The 22085-nt window shown below is 48.5% G+C and overlaps 2 protein-coding genes across 8 annotated transcripts in view; one reads left to right on the top strand and one right to left on the bottom strand.

Moving 5' to 3' along the window:
- LOC144595384 (mitochondrial ornithine transporter 1-like) overlaps nucleotides 1–22085 on the bottom strand; it is a 40367-nt gene that overhangs the window by 17820 nt on the left and 462 nt on the right. Inside the window, exons 2-4 of one of the 5 annotated variants that reach the window (XM_078402858.1) lie at nucleotides 14936–15012; nucleotides 10932–11016; nucleotides 513–638 (exon numbers count right to left, since the gene is read on the bottom strand). In XM_078402858.1, the coding sequence (XP_078258984.1) occupies nucleotides 513–582 (70 nt within the window). In that variant the 5' untranslated portion in view covers nucleotides 583–638; nucleotides 10932–11016; nucleotides 14936–15012. Of the gene's footprint in view, nucleotides 1–512; nucleotides 639–1659; nucleotides 1682–6053; nucleotides 6075–10931; nucleotides 11017–14935; nucleotides 15013–22085 lie in introns of those variants that run through there. The other 4 variants (XM_078402859.1, XM_078402861.1, XM_078402863.1 and 1 more) reach the window with 4 other exon arrangements.
- mrps31 (mitochondrial ribosomal protein S31) overlaps nucleotides 10757–22085 on the top strand; it is a 32149-nt gene continuing 20820 nt past the window's right edge. The window contains exons 1-2 of one of the 3 annotated variants that reach the window (XM_078402856.1): nucleotides 10757–10888; nucleotides 17280–17398. In XM_078402856.1, the coding sequence (XP_078258982.1) occupies nucleotides 17388–17398 (11 nt within the window). In that variant the 5' untranslated portion in view covers nucleotides 10757–10888; nucleotides 17280–17387. Of the gene's footprint in view, nucleotides 10889–17083; nucleotides 17163–17279; nucleotides 17399–21607; nucleotides 21706–22085 lie in introns of those variants that run through there. The other 2 variants (XM_078402855.1, XM_078402854.1) reach the window with 2 other exon arrangements.

Here is a 22085-nt window from a genome sequence, read left to right as displayed (position 1 = left end):
AATTCACTGTCGCACCGAACACCACAGCCCCACCCGGCTCGGACATGCCCCGCAAAGAGTCCTGGTCTCTGTGCCCAATGCCCCATTAACCCAGACGAGAGGGTGGTGTATGATGTGCCCCCTGGTCTCTGTGCCCATTGCCCCATTACCGATTGCCCCCGGCGAGAGGGTGGTGTACGATGTGCCCCCTGGTCTCTGTGCCCAATGCCCCATTACCCCAGACGAGAGGGTGGTGGTGTATGATGTGCCCCCTGGTCTCTGTGCCCAATGCCCCATTAACCCAGATGAGAGGGTGGTGTACGATGTGCCCCCTGGTCTCTGTGCCCTCTGGTCAGAGGGTGGTATATGATGTGCCCCCTGGTCTCTGTGCCCAATGCCCCATTACCGATTGCCCCAGACGAGAGGGTGGTGTACGATGTGCCCCCTGGTCTCTGTGCCCAATGCCCCATTAACCCAGATGAGAGGGTGGTGTACGATGTGCCCCCTGGTCTCTGTGCCCAATGCCCCATTACCGATTGCCCCAGACGAGAGGTCGATGGCAGCCTGCACAGCTGGCCGCAGAGGCTTCCGATCCAGCGACATCGTGGCGTTTGATTCAACAGCAGGACGATTGGCTCAGTAAATCCAAGGGTGCCGTGCTGGGGGAGCAAGAGAAATAAGATTAAATAAAGAGAGGCAGTGGTCATTTGGCCAACACGTGACCTGCTGTTTGAGCAGCAACACCGTGATCTCAGCCACTTCAACGTTCAGGATTCAGGAGTCGAGGAGTGTTGAAATGTCATATGTCCCGCCATGGAACCATGACGTTCTCACTTGCTGCAGCTTCACAGCCTGTAGACGCAGTAACACACAGATAAATATACCCTAGTCAATGACAACCCTGATACGACATAACCCTAATAATGTAAAACTGAAGACCTTGGTGCAACTGAAACCGCATATCGTTCAGAGGTCACACTGACACTGGCAAAATGAACTTAATAATACACACTATGCACTGGGGCATGGCCAATGTTCTCTTAGCTGGCTTGGTGTACAAAGTACCACTGAATCAGCACACCCCAGTGCCATAGGTTCCGCACACCTCAGTGCCACTGGATCGGCACACCTCAGTGCCACTGGATCGGCACACCCCAGTGCCACTGGATCGGCACACCCAGTGCCACAGGATGGGCACACCCAGTGCCACTGGATCGGCACACCCAGTGCCACTGGATCTGCACACCAAAGTGCCACTGGTTTGGTACACCTCAGTGCCACTGGATCTGCACACCCCAACACCACTGGATCGGCACAACAGTGCCATTGGATCGGCACACCCCAGTGCCACTGGATCGGCACACTCCAGTACCACTGGCTGATGCACGTAGTACCACTGGTTGGTACACAAGCCACATCAGTAGATCTTCCACTAAATGTTATTTGCTTGACCTCACATCTGTACACTGTGGGCAGCTCGATTGTAATCATGTATTGTCTTCCCACTGAGAGGAAAGCACGCAACAAGAAAAGCTTTTCGCTGTACCTCGGTGCACGGGCCAACCACAGCATTCGAGTCAGCTTTGACTATTTGTGGTTGAAGACTACCTTGCACCTTTGAGCAAATGATATCCCACAGGCTGACAATGGGAGCCATCAATCCACTGAACTGAGGTCTACCTCTGTATCAGGATCCCCACAGAGTTGATGTCATCCAAGTCATTGTACACATGTCCCGGAGAACAATTGAAGAGAGTTTCACCAACATTTTAATGGGCGGCACGGTGGCGCAGTGGTAGAGTTGCTGCCTTACAGCGAATGCAGCGCCGGAGACTCAGGTTCGATCCTGACTACGGGCGCCGTCTGTACGGAGTTTGTACGTTCTCCCCGTGACCTGCGTGGGTTTTCTCCGAGATCTTCTGTTTCCTCCCACACTCCAAAGACAGGTTTGTAGGTTAATTGGCTTGGGAAATGTAAAAATTGTCCCTAGTGTGTGTAGGATAGTGTTAATGTGCGGGGATCGCTGGGCGGCGCGGACTCGGTGGGCCAAAGGGCCTGTTTCTGCGTTGTATCTCTAAATCTAAAAAATCTAAAAGGGGCTTCCACCACGTTGCGAAAATGTCCATCATCTTTGCTTGTATACGTCATATACTTAAAGCATTTACATTATCACAAGCAAAACACAGTGCTGGAAGAACTCAGCGGGTCAGGCAGCATCTGTGGAGGGAATGGGCAGACGACATTTCGGGTCGGGACCCTTCTTCAGACTGATAGAGTAGGGGGGGGAGAAAGCTGGAAAAGAGAGGTGGGGGCATGACAAGTGATAGGTGGATACAGGTGAGGGGGGGGGGAGGGTGGAGTGAGTGGCAAAGGCTGGTGGTGAAAAGGAGACAAAAGGGTGTCGGATAAAGAGAGAAGAGGAGGAGTGAAATGTAAAGCTGGAGGGAAGGATGTGGGTGGGAGGGGAAAGAGGGGATAAAAGGGAAAAGGGACGGGTATGGGTGTACGGGAGGAGAGCAGGGGGACGGGGGGGGGGGGGAGGACATAGGTTTAAGGTGAAGGGGAATTTTTTTTAACAGGAATCTGAGGGGTAACGTTTTCACACAAAGGGTGGTGGGTGCATGGAACGAGCTGTCGGAGGAGGTAGTTGAGACTGGGACTATCCCAACATTTAAGAAACTGTTCTACAGGTATATGGATAGGACAGGTTTGGAGGGATGTGGACCAAATGCAGGCAGGTGTAGCTGGGACATGTTGGCCGGTGTGGGCAGGTTGGGCTGAAGGGCCTGTTTCCACGCTGTATCACTCTATGACTCGAAGCAGATGGAGGTGGCCCGTGGTCGGTGTCTGTGCCAATCAGGATTACTGACGACAATATGGATCTGCGGATGTAATGCCCTTGGTCTTTGCTACCTCCTGCCCTTTACACCAATGACATGAATGCGGCCACAGCAGTTAGACTTGCAAACGGGGGTAATGATTAAACACTTTATCAGGCAGATTAGATCCTTTATCTACATCACTGCCTGATGCCTTATAACCTGCTGATTTGCCTTACATTTGGAAATCACTGCCAAGTTTCCTTTTAAAGAATGGACGTTTATCATTAAACCACACAAAGATGACTTTCAGCGGACATTCTCCTGTGGAACTATGTTCAAGTATTTGCAAAAAGTACAACCTGCTGGAAGAACTCAGGCAGAATTGGCCCTCTGTGGAGGGAATGGGCAGATAATATTTCGGGTTGGAATCCCGTTCGAGTCTGAAGGGTCCCGACCTGAAACATCGCTTGTCCATTCACTCCACAGATGCTACCTGACCTGTCGTGTTCCTCCAGCACTTTGTGCTTTGATCAAGATTCCAGCATCGGCAATTCCTTGTGAATTCACAAATGTAGTTGCTATTGAGGGCGTGCAGCGTAGGTTTACTAGGTTAATTCCCGGAATGGCGGGACTGTCATATGTTGAAAGACTGGAGCGACTAGGCTTGTATACGCTAGAATTTAGAAGGATGAGAGGAGATCTTATCGAAACATATAAGATTATTAAGGGGTTGGACACGTTAGAGGCAGGAAACATGTTCCCAATGTTGGGGGAGTCCAGAACAAGGGGCCACAGTTTAAGAATAAGGGCTAGGCCATTTAGAACTGAGATGAGGAAAAACTTTTTCAGTCAGAGAGTTGAGAATCTGTGGAAATCTCTGCCTCAGAAGGCAGTGGAGGCCAATTCTCTGAATGCATTCAAGAGAGAGTTAGATAGAGCTCTTAAGGATAGCGGAGTCAGGGGGTATGGGGAGAAGGCAGGAACCGGGTACTGATTGTGAATGATCAGCCATGATCACATTGATCCCCACGCTGCATCTCTAAAACGCAATCTTTTAAATAATTAGCTTTAGCCCGGGCCTCATCCTCAAAGCTGGCCGTTCAACACATCGACAAGACAATTGTTGATCGCAAACACAAATCAAATGAAGTGCACTGTAATAAATCTCTGCGCAGAGCACATGGCAGTGTGACTCTTTGCTGACTGCAGTGCCTTGACAAGGTGCCCTCACCTCGTGGCAGCGTGTCAGTGTACATTTCAACACTGGCCGAGGAAATTTCCATGACAACTATGCCAGGCTTATGTTACCAGGCCAACACAACTCGAGTTACTGTCTGTTTGTATAAACACCCTGACCTCTGCTCATCCCAGACCAAACTAGCAGTCACAAAAGTGTTTAATTGTCATATGTACCAGCAACGGAAGAATGAAATTCTCGTTTGCTGCAACTTACCAGGCCTGTAAACACCATAAAAAGACACAGAGTGCTGGAGTAACGCAGCGGGTCAGGCAGCGTCTCTGGAGAACACGGATAGGTGACGTTTCACAGAGTGCTGGAGTAACTCAGCAGGTCAGGCAGCATCTCTGGAGAACATGGATAGGTGACGTTTCACAGAGTGCTGGAGTAACTCAGCGGGTCAGGCAGCGTCTCTGGAGAACATGGATAGGTGACGTTTCACAGAGTGCTGGAGTAACTCAGCGGGTCAGGCAGCATCTCTGGGGAACATGGATAGATGACGTTTCGGATCGGGACCCTTCTTCAACCCATCCCAAAGCGCCACCTATCCAGGTTCTCCAAAGATGCTACCTGGCCCACTGAGTTACTCCAGCACGGTACATTTTTTTTGTAAAGCAGCATCTGCAGTTCCTTGTGCCTATATATGTACAATAATCAATAATGCCATAAACTGAGAAGCATAATACCAGGTAACCATAATCGTCCAAAACCCATGACCGCCCGTCTATAGATCATAGTGACCTGACCCGCTGAGTTACTCAACCATTTTGTGGCCTGACCCACTGAGTTACTCCAGCATTTTGTGGCCTGACCCACTGAGTTACTCCAGCATTTTGTGGCTACCATAGAAGATCATAGTTGCTGAGGTTAATGTCGTGCAGTGTTCAAGAGCCTGATGGTTGTTGGGAAGAAGCTGTTCCCCTCATGATTTTATACATCTCTGTAAGATCACACCTCAGCCTCCTGCACTCCAATCAGTAATGTCCATTACATGCATGTACAGCAGGCAGTGAAGAAAGCCAATGGAATGTTGGCCTTCATAACAAGAGGAGTTGAGTATAGGAGCAAAGAGGTCCTTCTGCAGTTGTACAGGGCCCTAGTGAGACCGCACCTGTGCAGTTTTGGTCTCCAAATTTGAGGGATATTCTTGCTATTGAGGGCGTGCAGCATAGGTTTACTAGGTTAATTCCCGGAATGGCGGGACTGTCATATGTTGAAAGACTGGAGCGACTAGGCTTGTATACACTTGAATTTAGATGAGAGGAGATCTTATCGAAACGTATAAGATTATTAAGGGGTTGGACACGTTAGAGGCAGGAAACATGTTCCCAATGTTGGGGGAGTCCAGAACAAGGGGCCACAGTTTAAGAATAAGGGGTAGGCCATTTAGAACTGAGATGAGGAAAAACTTTTTCAGTCAAAGAGTTGTGAATCTGTGGAATTCTCTGCCCCAGAAGGCAGTGGAGGCCAATTCTCTGAATGCATTCAAGAGAGAGCTAGATAGAGCTCTTAAGGATAGCGGAGTCAGGGGGTATGGGGAGAAGGCAGGAACGGGGGACTGATTGAGAATGATCAGCCATGATCACATTGAATGGTGGTGCTGGCTCGAAGGGCTAAATGGCCTCCTCCTGCCCCTATTGACTATTGTCGATTGTCCTAGCCTGCTCAACCTCTCCCTGTAGCTCAGACTGGCGCTTACCACCAAACCAAACCTTGGCACGTTCTTCTACTCTCTCCCTGTGCCAACTGCTCAACCTCTCTCCAGGCCCTTTGAGGCCCTCATTGTCTTGCCCGGCCTGAGGCCACATTTCTCTGTGTTCTTTCCTCCTTCCCCCTCGGCTCCATGACGTCTTTTAAAAAATATTTTTTTTAGATTTAGATTTAGATTCTACAGCGCGGAAACAGGCCCTTTCTGCCCACCAAGTCCGTGCCACCCAGCGATCCCCGCACATTAACACTATCCTACACACACCAGGGACAATTTTTACATTTACCCAGTCAATTAACCTACAAACCTGCACGTCTTTGGAGTGTGGGAGGAAACCGAAGATCTCGGAGAAAACCCACGCAGGGAGAATGTACAAACTCCGTACAGATGGCGCCTGTAGTCAGGATCGCACCTGAGTCTCCGGCGCTGCATTCGCTGTAAGGCAGCAACTCTACCGCTGCGCCACCGTGCTCATCTCTCTCTGCCTCTGCCTTTGATGGTCCTGGCTCGATGGCACACTGCTCTCCCAGCCAGGAGCCAGGGGCAGTCTCACACGTTCCACCTCATGTACACTGGAGGTCAGCCAGGATTCCGCTATCCTTTCACCGATCCAAGTGCCGCTCACCTGATCCCGGCTGGCCCAAACCCAGCTCCATCTCTATTTGATGATTGTTTTCCTTGCAGGTCCCTTCCCCTCCTTACTCCTATTACTCCTACAATCTCATACAAACTTTAGACCTTGGCACTCCTCCAATTCCAGTCCCCTTCAGCAGATCTACTCTGGATAGACATGTTACAGTTAGTTCCTTCAGACACCCAGCTCTAGAATTTCCTTTGTCAAACCTACAGCTTGGACTGGCCATTTGATCTGTTCTTTGACCATCACACAGACCAGACTCCCCACCATCGACTCCATCTACACTTCACGCTGCATGGATAGGTGACGTTTCACAGAGTGCTGGAGTAACTCAGCGGGTCAGGCAGCATCTCTGGAGAACACGGACAGCAAATGTTTCGGGTCAGACTGAAGATTGTCCGAAGAAGGGTCCCGACCTGCAATCTCACCTATCCATGTTCTCCAGAGATGCTGCCTGACCCGCTGTGTTACTCCAGCACTCTGTGAAACGTCACCTATCCATGTTCTCCAGAGATGCTGCCTGACCCGCTGAGTTACTCCAGCACTCTGTGAAACGTCACCTATCCATGTTCTCCAGAGATGCTGCCTGACCCGCTGAGTTACTCCAGCACTCTGCACCCTTTGCAGGTGTCAGAGGTGATGGGGAGAAGGCAAGAGAATGGGGTTAGGTGGGAGGGATAGATCAGCCATGGTTGAATGATGGAATAGACTTGATGGGCCGAATGGCCTAATTCTACTCCTATTCCTTACGACCTTTAGTGGAAGACATTAAGTTTAGCACGGGTTGGATGCGGTGGACAGAATAAAGTGTTTGGTTGTCCAGTCCAGGAGGTATTGCAAGGCATGTGAAATCTCTCAGCAGATCACTGGAGGTAGGGTGTGTTACAGAGGGATGCTGCAGGGGCTTGACACTGAGATGTGCGAGGTGTTTTTTAGCAAATTAGGCCAGGGCAGGACCTGCGCCCTGGATAGTGTGGTGGATCGAGAGACCCAGGCTACAGGTACATGGTGCCCTGAAGATGGGGGTCCCAGGAAGACAGAGTGGTGAAGGAGGCGTTTGGCACACTTGCCTTCATCGGTTGGGGCTCACAGTGCCGTAGTTGTAAGGGTATGGGTGGCGCAGCGGTAGAGTTGCTGCCTTACAACGCCAGAGACCCGGGTTTAATCCTGACTACGGGTGCTGTCTGCACGGAGTTTGTATGTTCTCACTGTGACAGCGTGGGTTTCCTCCGGGTGCTCCGGTTTCCTCCCACACTCCAAAGACGTGCGGTGCGGTGCGGGGCTTGTAGGTTAATTGGCTTCGGTACAAATGTGAATTGTCCCTAGTTTGTCGGATAAAACTACTGATCGCTTAGTCGGTGAGGACTCAGTGGGCCAAAAAGCCTGTTTCCATGCTGTTATCTGTAAACTAAACTAAACTAAAGCTGTACAAGTTATTGGCAAAAGCACACAGGCAGTACTGTGAGCCAATACAGGAAGGAGGTCATTAAGCTGGAGAGGGTACAGAAAAGATTAACCAAATCTGGAAGGATTGAGTTATAAAGAGAGACATTGATGGTTCGAGTTTTTCCCCTGTAACACAACAGGCTGAGGGGTGACCTTGCAGAGGTGCATAAAATCATGAGGGGTATAGATAAGGTGAATGGCAAATGTTGAGCGGGATATGATCTAAACACAGGCAAATGTTCAGCGGGATATGATCTAAACACAGGCAAATGAGACTAACTCGGGTAGACACCTCTGTCAGCATGGATAAGGTGGGGCTTCATGGCCTGTCTCCCGGCTTCATAACTGCCTCAAAGGATAGTTAGTTTGGAGCAAAATTGTCAAATAAAGATGTTAAAACTATATTAGTATTCAATTGTAAGATTGAAGACACTGGCAAGCACACTCACAGTTGTCCGAGCAGGCCACATCTGATCAATAGCAGTGAATAATGGAGGGGTTCCCTCTCAGTTCAGGTGGTCCCACTGAGAAAGGGGGTTCAGAGTATTGGCACATGTTAAAAACACTTCAGTACCTCCCTTGGGGAGAGGAGGTCTATTGTATAAGAGGCAGACAGAGGTGGTACAAGGAGGTCCATTTTACAAGAGGCAGACTCACACAGTGATGAAGTGAGCAATTAGACCCTCCATTTCACAGTAACATTACATTAAAAAATGACACACAGTGCTGGAGTAGCAGCGGGACAGGCAGCATTTTTGGATAACACGGATAAATGACACTTCAGGTCGGGGCCCTTCTTCAACCTGAATATACATAAAGACAGTCTGAAGAAGGGTCCCGACCCGAAATGTCACCTGTCCATTCCCTCCACTGACCAGCTGAGTTCCTCCAGCACTTTGTGTTTTGCTCAGGATGCCAGCATCTGCAGTTCCTCTTGTCTACACAATCTCCCTGTAGTTAATCCAGCAACCACTTGCCACAGTATTTTCAATCGGTATTTGTGAAATGGTCAGAAAGAACAACCAGCAAACTTTCCCGGCGTTCACCCAGGCAAGACAGAACCAGGGCTGCAATCAGCAGCCTCACAAGGCATTGGTACAAACTGACATTGTCTGCTCCCTCTACACGATACAGCAAGGTCCCAGCCCCTTTACAAATACAGCACGGTAGAAAATAATCATGATCAATAACTCAGCAATCAAACCACGAACCAGCTGGCTCAGACCAGGGAGGATGCACCTGGCCACCACTCTCTCTTTCATGATAGTTTAATGCAATAACCTCAGACCCAAATCTCAGTAACACACACACAATCAAACACACACTCTCAGAAACACACACTCACACTCTGAGACACACACACTCCGAGACATGCACGCACACTCTGACACACACTCAGTGACGCGCGCACACACTCAGTGACGCGCGCACACACACACACTCAGTGACACACACTCAGTGACGCGCACACACACACACTCAGTGACGCGCACACACACTCAGTGACGCGCGCACACACACACACACACTCAGTGACGCGTGCACACACACACACTCAGTGACGCGCGCACACACACTCAGTGACGCACACACTCAGTGACGCGCGCGCACACACACACACACTCAGTGACGCGTGCACACACACACTCAGTGACGTGCACACACTCAGTGACGCACGCACACACACACTCAGTGACGCGCGCACACACACACTCAGTGACGCGCACACACTCAGTGACACACGCACACTCAGTGATGCGCGAACACATACACTCAGTGACACGCACACACCGTGATGCGCACACTCAGTGACGCGCTCACACACACACACTCAGTGACGCGCACACTCAGTGACGCGCTCACACTCCGTGACGCACACACACACTCAGTGACGCACACACACACACTCAGTGACGCACACACACACACTCAGTGACGCGCGCACACACTCAGTGACGCGCACACACTCAGTGACGCTCGCACACTCAGTGACGCGCGCTCTCACTCAGTGACGCGCGCTCACACTCAGTGACGCGCACACACTCAGTGATGCGCTCACACACACACACACGCAGTGACGTGCACACAGTGATGCACACACTCAGTGCTGCGCACACATTCAGTGACACACACAGACGCGCACTCAGTGAAGCGCACACACTCAGTGATGTGTGCACGCTCAGTGACGCGCGCGCACACACACTGTGACACACAGTGATGCACACATTTAGTGACACACACAGAGTGACGCGCACACACACTCAGTGACACACACACAGTGACGCACAGTTACACACATAGTGATGCACACAGTGAAACACTCAGTGACGCACGCACGCTCACACTCACAATCTCTCTCACACTCTCCCACACTCTCACACACACACTCACTCTCTCTCACACACTCACTCTCACACACTCTCACACTCTCTCAAACACACACTCTCTCATGCACACCCTCACGCACACACACACTCACACACACTCTCACATACACACTCTCATACACTCTCAAACCCACTCTTTCAAACACACTCTCTCTCACACACACTTTCTCACTCACACTCTCACACTCTCTCACACACACTCACGCACTCACACTCTCACACACACACACTCTCTCTCACACACACACTCACATACACTCTCTCACACTCACTCTCACACACACTCTCACATTCACTCACAAACACTCTCTCACACACACTCTCTCACACTCTCTCTCACACACACTCACACACTCTCTCACACATTCTCTCTCTTTCTCACACTTGCACTCTCTCCTTCAAGCACACACTCTCAAACACACTCTCACACACACTCTCTCACACGCATCCTTTCTCCACACTTGCACACACTCTCTCACACACACTCTCTCACACTCACTCACGCTCATTCTCTCCTTCGCACGCGCCCTCACTCACACCCTCAACAACAACAACACACACATTCACAGTCTCACCCACTTCCCATGCATGCCACCTGTCTTTGTGCCAACGCTCCCCATTTACTTCGCGGTTGCATTGCACAGACACGTCGCCGCTGTTTGTCACACGACGGTAAGGTCCAAGGGCAGCTGCCCCCTGGTATGCCCCCACTTACAGCACGTAGTCCCGGCGTCCCGGCTCTCCCAGCCGGGCTCGGATGGAGGTCGGTGCGGTGCGGGGGTGTTGCAGTGCGGTGCCGGCTGCAGACAGAGACAGAGACAGAGGAGGCAGGTTTGTCAGCGAGCTGTGCAGTGCAGAGCAGCCTATCCCCACAGCTCGGCCCCACAAGGCATGTTCGCGAGGTTACAGTGGTGGAGAGGCCGAGATCAACGCGGGTGTGGCCTGGGCAATGTACCAAACACATATCATCTCATTGCTATCCCACCCCCTAAGATTGCACAACATCAGGTTGGGCAAATATTATGTCTACATATCCTCCTCCTTCAGACTCACAGGACACAGTGCACAATGTTTGTGCTGAACATGACACCCAAACCAACTCTTCTATAGTTTAGATGATGCTGGTTAATGCACAAAAAGACACCAGGTGCTGGAGTAACTACTCAGGGGGCCAGGCAGCATCTCTGGAGAAACATAGAAATAGGTGCAGGAGGAGGCCATTTGGCCATTCACTGTGATCATGGCTGATCATTCACTGTGATCATGGCTGATCATCCACAATCAGTAACCCGTGCCCGCCTTCTCCCCATATCCCTTGATTCCACCAGCCCCTAGAGCTCTATCTAACTCTCTTTTAAAGTCATCCAGTGAATTGGCCTCCACTGCCCTCTGTGGCAGAGAATTCCACAGATTCACAAAGGTTGATAGGTGACATCGGGACCCTTCCTTGGACTGAAGAAGGGTCCTGATCTGAAACATCACACAGGGAGTATGGAGAGAAGGCAGGTACAGGTTACTGAGCTGGATGATCAGCCATGATCATATTGAATGGTGGTGCAGGCTCGAAAGGCCGAATGGCCTACTCCTGCACCTATTTTCTATGTTTCTATGTTTCTATCCATGTTCATCAGAGATGCTGCTTGACTCGCTCGGTTACCTCCAGCACTTTGTGTCTTTTTGTGTATTAACCAGCATCTGCAGTTCCTTGTTTCTACTGTTAGGGTGGCACGGTGGTGCAGCGTTAGAGTTGGCTGCCATTCAGCGCCAGAGACCCGGGTTAGATCCTGACTACGGGTGCTGTCTATACTGTCAGTAGGGTGGTCAAGAGGCCCTTCGGCAGATTGACCTTCATCAGTCAAGGTATGGAGTACATAAATTGGGACATTATGTTGCTGTTGTACAAGACGTTGGTGAGGTTGTATTTGGAGTATCGTATTCAGTTTTCCTGGTCTTCACTTCCCCCTGCTAAAGGACTGGAAAGGGTGCAGAGATTTACGAGGATGCTGCCAGGACTCGAGGGCCTGAGCTTTTAGGAGAGGTTGGACAGGCTAGGACTTTATTCCTCAGAGTGTAGGAGGCTAAGGGGCGATCTTATTAGGGTTGCCAACTGTCCCGTATTAGCCGGGACATCCCATATTTTGAGCTAAATAGATTTGTCCCGTACGGGACCGCCCCTGTCCTGTATTAGGCCCTGGGGGGGCGCTGTAGGCCCGGACACTGTAGATCTGGACACTGTAGGCCCGGACACTGGGCCCGGAAACTGTAGGCTCGGACACTGTAGGCCAGGACACTGTAGTCCAGGACACTGTAGTCCCGGACGCTGTAGTCCCGGACGCTGTGGGCCCGGACGCTGTAGTCCCGGACGCTGTAGTCCCGGACGCTGTAGTCCCGGACGATGTAGTCCCGGACGCTGTAGGCCCGGACGCTGTAGGCCCGGACGCTGTAGGCCCGGACGCTGTAGGCCCGGACGCTGTAGGCCCGGACGCTGTAGGCCCGGACGCTGTAGGCCCGGACGCTGTAGGCCCGGACGCTGTAGGCCCGGACGCTGTAGATCCGGACACTGTAGATCCGGACACTGTAGGCCCGGGCGCTGCTTAACGGAGGTTGCGTAGCAACCCGCCTCCCAGCCCGGGCGGCTGTCATTGGTGGAGCGGGAGCTGCTGGCTGGGTGGGGTCACGTGGGGCGTGGGTCGGTGACGTCACCTTGTCCCTTATTTGGGAGTGCGATAGTTGGCACCTGTAGATCTTTTCGACAGGTATAAATAAGATCATGAGGGGAATTTTTAGGACAATTTTTTTTCTCAGGGTAGGAGAATCAAGAATTTCGGTGACATAGACATGAGAGGGGGAAAGAAAGGAACAAGGACCTGTTTCCCTGTTGTATGCCTCTATAACTCTAGACTATCCTCAAGTATTTTAAATGCTACCATTGGTTCTGGCTCCACTACCAGCCCCGGCAGCGTGTTCCAGGCATCCCTCACCCTCTGTGTGTAAAAGTTGCTCCACAGGTTCCTCTTCATCGTTCCATTGCTGGTGCATGTGACAATTGGAAACGGGGAACTCTGGACTCTTGTTGGGAATCAGTTGGTGACTTTCTGCAGCTGGCAGCCACTTGTCAGTGAGGTGACCTCAGCCCCCTTGCAGCTGGAGGCTTTAGATTTGAGTTTTAATTTAGTTTAGAGGTACATCGCCCACCGAGTCCGAGCCGACCATCGATCATCCCATACACTAACACCAGGTACTGGCGGAGTTCCGCAGGGCTCGGTGCTGGGGCCGTTGCTCCTCACGTTGTATTTAAATGATTTGGACGAGGGGATTGGAGGCTTTGTGCCCAAGTTTGCAGATGATACAAAAATTGGGGGAGGGGCAGGTAGTGTAGAGAAAGCAGGGACTCTGCAGAAGGACTTGGACAGGTTGGGAGAGTGGGCAGGGAAGTGGCAGATGGAATACAGTGTCGCAAAGTGTGGAGTCGTGCATTTTGGTAGAAGGAATAAAGGCGTGGACTATTTTCTAAATGGGGAGAGAATCCAGAAATCGGAGGTGCAAAGGGAATTGGGACTGCTGGTGCGGGATTTCCAAAAAGTTAATCTGCATGTCGAATCAGTAGTAAAGAAAGCAAACGCAATGCTAGCATTTATTTTGAGAGGGCTTGTATACAAAAACAGGGATGTAATGCTGATAAGGTGCATTTGGAATATTGTGAGCAATTTTGGGCACTATATCTGAGGAAGGATGTGCTGGCTCTGGAGAGGGTCCAGAGGAGGTTTACAAGAATGATCACAGGATACAAGTCTGGGAACAGAAGGGTATTAAAAATATAGGAGATTGCTATGAAGGAAATAACTTTTTGACATTTTCTCAATTGAGAAATAAATATCAAATTCCAGGGAATAGTATTTTTTTCTATTATCAATTACAATCTTTTTGAAGGGAAAAGTTAGGTAATTCAATGTCTCTATTTCAGATTAAAGGAATTGAATCCCTGATTCAGGGCAAGGGAATAAAAAAAATTATATCATCAATGTATAAATTATTACAAAAATCTAGTCCAAAGATAGGAATTCAAAAATCAAGACAAAGATGGGAAACAGATCTTAATATTATCATTGATGAACCAAGTTGGGAAAGACTGTGTTTAGATAGTATGAAAAATACTATTAATGTGAGATATAGTTTAGTACAATATAATTTTTTACATCAACTATATTTAACCCCGAAAAAATTAAACAATTTAAAACCAAACTCATCTGAAATTTGTTTTAGATGCAACCAAGACGTGGGTACTTTTTTTACACTCTACATGGGCATGTCAGAAGGTAACTCCTTTTTGGAAAGACCTAAAAAAATTTTGGGAACAATTGATGAATAAGATCATACCATTGGATTCAAGGTTGTTTTTATTGGGAGATACAAAAGGAATATTACCAAAGCTAATTTTAGATAAACATCAGGAAAGATTTCTCAAAATAGCAATAGCAGTAGCAAAAAAATGTGTAGCGGTCACTTGGAAAGATCAAAATGAAATAAGATTTGAAAGATGGTATGCAGAAATGCGTAGTTGTATCCCATTAGAAAAAGCAACGTATAATCTGAGAAATGGATATGACTTCTTCTTGAATGTGTGGAACCCATTCATTTTAAAGCTAGGATTAAGAATTGGAAATATTTAAATTCAGGATTGTTTTGATACCTTTAATAAAGAATTTAATAAGAAATTACCCGGAAGTGTCTCCTTCTGGACTCCAGGTTTCTTTCTTTCTCTCTTTCTTTTTCTTTTTCTTTTTCCTTCTTTTTAACTGGGGAGTGGGGGGGAAGGGGGGGTATGAGAGGGGATATAATACAGAACAATACATGTATAATCGAATTTATAATGTAGTTATTATTGCTTACCATGAAATGTAACATGTATGAGTTCTGTTAAAACTTAAATAAAATTTAAAAAAAAAAAAAAAAAAGAATGATCACAGGAATGTGTAGGTTAACCTATGATGAGCATTTGATACTGGGCCTGTATTCGCTGGAGTTTAGAAGAATGAGAGGGGACCTCATTGAAATGTACAGAATAGTGAAAGGCCTGGATAGAGTGGATGTGGAGAGGATGTTTTCACGAGTGGGAGAGTCTAGGACTAGAGGTCATAGCCTCAGAATTAAAGGATGTTTTTTCAGAAAGGAGATGTGGAGGAATTTCTTTAGTCAGAGGGTGGTGAATCTGTGGAATTCTTTGCCACAGAAGGCTGTGGAGGCAAAGTCAGTGAATATATTTAAGGCAGAGATGGATAGATTCTTGATTAGTACAGTCAGAGGTTATGGGGAGATGGCAGGAGAATGGGGTTAGGAGGGAGAGATAGATCAGCCATGATTGAATGGCGGCGTCAACGTGATGGGTTGAATGGCCTCATTCTACTCCTATCTCTTACGATCCTACACACTGGGAACAATTTACAATTTTTAACCAAAGCTAATTAACCTACAAAACTGTACGTCTTTGGAGTGCGGGGGGAAACCGGAGCACCCGGAGAAAACCCACGCGGTCACGGGGAGAACGTGCAGACTCCGTGGTCAGAATTGAACCCGGGTCTCTGGTGCAGTAAGGCAGCAACTCTACCGCTGCGCCACCGTGCAGCACCAAAAGGCCTGGGGTGGTTGTTCCAGGGTGTATTACGGGCCCTGCAATTTCCACATGATCGCCCCTGCAGTGCTCCGCACGGAATGTGAGCTCTGACACATTTTCCCCCTCCCTGACCCGTGACAAGAACTACAGGTTCTCAACATTGTAGGGAGGAACTGCAGGTGCTGGTTTACACCGAAGATAGATACAAAATGCCGGAGTAACTCAGCGGGACAGGCAGAACCTATAGTTAGAAGGAACGGGTGACGTTTCGGGTCCAGATCGCTTCTTCAGTCTGAAGAAGGGTCTCAGCCCGCAACGTCACCCATTCCTTCTCTCCACAGATGCTGCCTGTCCCGTTGAGTTATCCCAGCATGTTGTGTCTATATTTGGTTCTCAGCAGTCTCCGGCTGTGCGAGGACAGGGAGCAGAGAGTGCCGGACCCCAGGGGGGGTAGGAGATCCCACACAGGTGGTGTGCCCATATCCCTCTAAACCGATCCCATCCATGTAACTGGCCAAATGTTTCTTAAACGAAAGAAGTGTACATGTCTTAAAAGAGGTGGACATTTTGTCTGGAATGTTGGAGATTGAGGGGAGACCTGATCAAAGTATATAAACGTATGAGAGGGGTAGATAAGCGTGGACAGAGGGAATCTTTTCCCCAGGGTGGACATGACAAAGACTAGAGGGTACACCTTTAAAGTAAGAGGGGCAAAGTTTAAAGGAGATGTGAGGGGCAAGTTTTTTTACACAGAGGGTGGTGGGTGTCTGTAATGCGCTGCCAGGGGTGGTGGTGGAGGCAGATACGATAGTGATATTTAAGAGACATTTAGATCGACACATGGATTTGCAGGAAATGGGGAGATATGGATCGCGTGCAGGCAGAGGAGATTAGTTTAATTTGGCACGGTGGCGCAGCGGTAGAGTTGCTGCCTTACGGCAAATGCAGCGCCGGAGACTCAGGTTCGATCCTGACTACAGGCGCCGTCTGTACGGAGTTTGTACGTTCTCCCCGTGACCTGCGTGGGTTTTCTCCGAGATCTTCGGTTTCCTCCCACACTCCAAAGACGTACAGGTTTGAAGGTTAATTGGCTGGGCAAATTTTTTTTTTTTTTAATTGTCCCTAGTGGGTGTAGGATAGCGTTAGTGTGCGGGGATCGCTGGGCGGCGCGGACCCGGTGGGCCGAAGGGCCTGTTTCTGCGCTGTATCTCTAAATCTAAAAAAAAATCGTGTTTGGCAGAGACATAGTGGGCAGAGGGCCTGTTCCTGTGCTGTACTGTTCTGTGTTCCATGAAGTCGGTTACAAATGATTGTGCCCTGTTTAAGGATTTCTGCGTAAGTACGGAATAAGAGGTGACTCGTGTTTCTGTGATTCTAAATTCCTAGTTAGGTAATCCGGATATCTGTTTGTAATTAAAAGTGAGTGAAGATAATTCTATACATTTCCAACAGATTAGCACCAAAACAACACCGGGAAAGCTGCATGAAGAACTAGGAATGAACACTGTAAATTGGATTTGAACCAGGATTACAATCCAATAACAAAGAACAGAATTTTAAATGCCAGTAACGTGAGTAGTTACCTCATTAGATTATGGGGTTGTTCTTTGAAGCTTTTATAACGTAACAGAGAGTATTCGGTACAAAGACGGGTACAAACTGATTAAGACAGATATACAAGGAGCTGCAGATGCTGCGATCTCGAGTAAGCAGGTCTCTAAATGGATTAAAAGTCAAGGCAAAGAAAAACAAGCAAAATAAATAAAATGCTTTGCGCGGGGGTTAAGGGTGGAGAGGGATTCAGGAAAAACAACAGCATAAAATCGAAGAGGGCAGATGGAGATAAAAGTGGAAACGGAGTGAAGGTTACACAAAAATCAGATTGTTCATCTGTCAGCACAACATGTACCTGCAAATATTGTGTTCTGAATCAAAACTCCATTCAAATCTCCCTTTTAATTTCTCCATCGTTTGGAGCAATCGTTTCTGCTCATTATTTGATTACTTTTCCTATGCATGCAGTTGCTATAGTAACCTCCAAGAGACCCAGTAATTGAGGTATGTAGGGCAATATTTTGTCTGGCTCTCTAATCCCTTTTCATAGACAACATTCTCTGACTGATTGTCTTTGAGGGTTGATTAAGGGGGCAACCAAACTGAAGTACACAACTCAAACTATAATCAGATTGCTGCTCGATTAAATCCCTTTCTGGCTCAGAAACAGCTTAGAAAATAATTCTTAGAAAGAAATGAAGCAGTGCAATATCAATGTTCTGCTTTGTAAACCTTTACTTGCAAATGTCCTCCACATTACGGATGATTTATGATAGATTTGGTGCTTATTTTGTTGCTTGTTTTTGAGTTGCTTGTCTGTGTATTATGTTCTGTATTCGTCAACCCGCTACAGAAAAGATCCCATTAAGCTGGAATTTAGTCACAAAATGCTGGAGTAACTCAGCAGGTAGGGCAGCATCTCAGGAGAGAAGGAATGGGTGACGTTTCGGGCCGAGACCCTTCTTCAGACTGAGAGTCAGGGGAGAGGGAGTATCGAGAGGTATGGACGGGTAAGGTGTGAAAACGACAGATCAAAGCAGATGCTGCTCAAGGAAATGTCGAATGTTGCATTGTTAGCTGAGGGGAAGCTGACAACAAGGCAAACAAACAGTAGAATTAATCGGGAGGACATCGAAACTACTTGGAGAAAAAGGGTGGGAGTGGGACAGGGAGAGATTTTTTTGAAGTTAAAGTTATCAATATTCGTACCAAAGATAGACACATAAAGCTGGAGTAACTCACTGGGTCAGACAGCATCTCTGGGCAAGAAGGAATAGGTGACGTTTTGGGTCGAAACCCTTCTTCAGACTGAGAGTCAGGGGAGATCATACCACCGGGTTGTAAGAAAATAACTGCAGATGCTGGTACAAATCGAATGTATTTATTCACAAAATGCTGGAGTAACTCAGCAGGTCAGGCAGTATCTCAGGAGAGAAGGAATGGGCGACGTTTCGGGTCGAGACCCTTCTTCAGACCGGCGAAGCTGGTCAAGCTGCCCAAGCAAAATAAGAGGTGCAGTTCCTCCAATTTGCATTGGACCCCACTGTTTTAGTTTAGTTTAGAGACACAGCATGGAAACAGGCCCACCAAGATCATGCCGACCATCCATCACCCATTCACACTAGTTCTGTTATCCCACTATCTCATCCACTTCCAACGCACCAGGGGCCGTTTACAGAGGGCCGATGCATGCCCACACATCCTTGGGATGTGGGAGGAAACCGGAGCACCCGGAGAAAACCCACCCGGTCACAGGGAGAATGTGCAAACTCCACACACTGACAGCACCCAAGGTCAGAATCGAACCTAAAACTATAGTGCTGAGAGGCAGCAGCTCGACCTGCCGAGCCCCTGTGCCGCCCTACAAGAATGTTGCCAGGACCTGAGAGCCTAAGCCATAGGGAGAGATTGGACAGGTTAGGACTTTACTCCTTGGAGTGCAGGAGGCTGAGGAGGTCTTGTAGAGGTGTATAAGATCATGAAGGGAATAGATAGGGTGAATGCACAGTCTATTAGCCAGGGAGGGGAATCAAGGACCAGAGGACATGGGTTTAAGTGGAGGGGGGAAAGATTTAATAGGCCGGCGAGGTCACAACCCCTGACCTGTAATGTTGTCAGGCAACGCCTTCTGGAGGACAAGCGGTGTACTGGAGGCAAGCACTTACTATGGCTGCCAGCCCCAGCAGCCATTGAATTGTCAGTTTTTTTGCCAGAATTCTGCCAGAGTTTTGCCACTCCAAAGCCAAAATCGCCACTAAACTTGCAACACCTCAGTCCCAGCCAAGTCTTTATGAATGGCACCACATAATTACAGTGCTTAATCACATCAGGCTACTTCACTTCGTCCCAATAAATCTAATACAGCTGCAAACCTCACGCTACACACCACATCATGCACACACTGCCTGTTGAACCGTGTCAATGTCACCACCCCAGTATCATCCACATCATGCACACACTGCCTGTTGAACCGTGTCAATCTCACCACCCCAGTATCATCCACAACACTTCCTTATTCTTGTAGAAGACAAGTTTCTGCAATTAGAGGTAGCAAGACCTAATGAAAGTGGGAGAGACTTTCCTGCAGGGCCTGGCCCCGATGGAGGATGCAATGTTGGCCATTGTCAGAGGGACATTAGACAGGGCTGGATGAACGCTTGAATTGCCAAGGCATAAAAGACAATAAATTAAGTACTGTGGCTGAGATTAATATAGCTTGGTTTTTGATGATCGGCAGGACATGATGGGCCAAAGGGCCTGTTTAGTGCTGTATTCCATGATTCTATGAAATGCTACTTGACTGCTGAGTGTTCTTACTGTTCTTTATTTTTTGTTTCAAATTCTGTTTTTTTCTTCTTTCTCCTTTTGGAAATAAAGACCAACACGCCGTTTGACATACAGCATTTTAATTTTCTATCTTTTATGCATCAGCACTCTTGTAACCCTTTACAGTGATATTTAGCAGAATGTTAACATTTTTCTAAATAAATCTGTTTTTGTTTTAATTCTTCGTATCAAAGTAAATAATTCTCATAGCTGAAGATAGACATGATATATTCCTCAATATTTCTCTCCTTGTGAAGCAGACCTTTCAATTTTTCTACTTTGTTTCCACCTTTCTGGAAATGACTTATGGAATATGGTTCTCTCTGCTCTGGTTCTGAGCTCTGGTATTTTCTCCATAACCCCCAGCGACTTCTTTCCTACATTCTCCTTACCCTTACTCATTGATTGGGTGGACTAATTTGTCCTTGTGTTATTTTGTGCCATTTGTCATAGGGTTCTTTGAGACCTCTTTCTCTGGGTGAAGATGATATTTAAGTTTAAGATGCTCTTTTGATGACAGATGATAAGCCAGATACCAGCTGAAGAACTCACAAATCACTGTTCCTTGGGGCTTGTAATAAGAAGGAACTGCAGGTGCTGGTTCACACCAGAAAAAGATACGTATGGCAGAATAATTCAGCAGGTCAGGTAGCATCCCTGAAGAACGTGGATAGGCGACGTTTCGGTTTGGAACCCTTCTTCAGACTGATCTGAAGAAGGGTCCCAGCTCAAAACATCACCTGTCCATGTTCTCCCAGGTTGCTGGCTGACCTGCTGAGTTACTCCAGCACTTTGTGTCTTTCCTTAGGGCTTAATGGAAAAGAGCTTACTTATAGTTTACAGTTCCTCTTTCTTGCTTTGGTACACAGGAGACCAATTGCAGTGGCTCTGGTTAGATTTCAAAAGATATTCCTGTAAAGCCTTGAAGGTTATGGATACCAGTGGTGGAGGGATTTAAATCAGCTCACCTAAATGCTGGAACTGGAAGACAATGGAGACAGGGAGTGTAGCCAGGCTGGATGAAGTTAAGGAGAAAAGAATGGCCAAGGGTTTGGCCGGACAAAATAATATAGTGGAATCACAGAGGGGGATCAGTGAGAGAGGATGTTGCTGAACTCTCGTCAGAGAGAGGAGGAGAACTTCTTCAAAGTCGACATACCTTGAGGAGATTTTGCAGTGGAACAGACAAAACGTGTAGGAAGGAAGTGCAGATGCTGGTTTAAATCAAAGGTAGACAAAATGGTGGAGTAACTCAGCGGGACAGGCAGCACAAAAACGGACCATTTTGACGGTGTTTTCCAGGTACGAACATACGTGTTGCGTGTGTGACGAGTGTATGCCGGAGGCTTGCTCGTCCTCCAGTACGCTTGAGCGACTCAGTGCGTCACACCCTTTGACCTACCGTGCAAGGGCCCTACAGGAACCTGAGGGGAAACTTTCCTCACACATAGGGTGGTCGGTGTATGGAATGGGCTGCCAGAGGAGGCAGTTGGGGCAGGTACTATAACAACATATAAAAGACACTTGGACAGGTGCATGGATAGGAAAGGTTTAGAGGGATATGGGCCAAACGCAGGTAGGTGGGACTAGTGTAGATGGGGCATCTTGGTCCGAAGGGCATGTTTCCGCGTTGTGTGACTTTATAAACCAAGGGTAAGTCCATCCCCTCCCTCCTCCCTCCCCTTATCCCTCTCCCCTCCTCACTCCTCCCTCCCCCCTCCTCTCTCCCCTCCCTCCTCTCCCCTCCCCCCTCTCCCCTCCCCCCTCTCCCCTCCCCCCCTCTCCCCTCCCCCCTCTCCCCTCCCCCCTCTCCCCTCCTCCACCCCTCTCCCCTCTCCCCTCCCCCCCTCTCCCCTCCCCCCCTCTCCCCTCCTCCAC

This window comes from Rhinoraja longicauda, chromosome 7 (genome assembly GCF_053455715.1).
Source record: "Rhinoraja longicauda isolate Sanriku21f chromosome 7, sRhiLon1.1, whole genome shotgun sequence".
Lineage (NCBI taxonomy): Eukaryota > Metazoa > Chordata > Chondrichthyes > Rajiformes > Arhynchobatidae > Rhinoraja > Rhinoraja longicauda.
The sequence above is the reverse complement of the archived record's forward strand: the minus strand, read 5'-3'. Positions and strand labels throughout refer to the sequence as shown.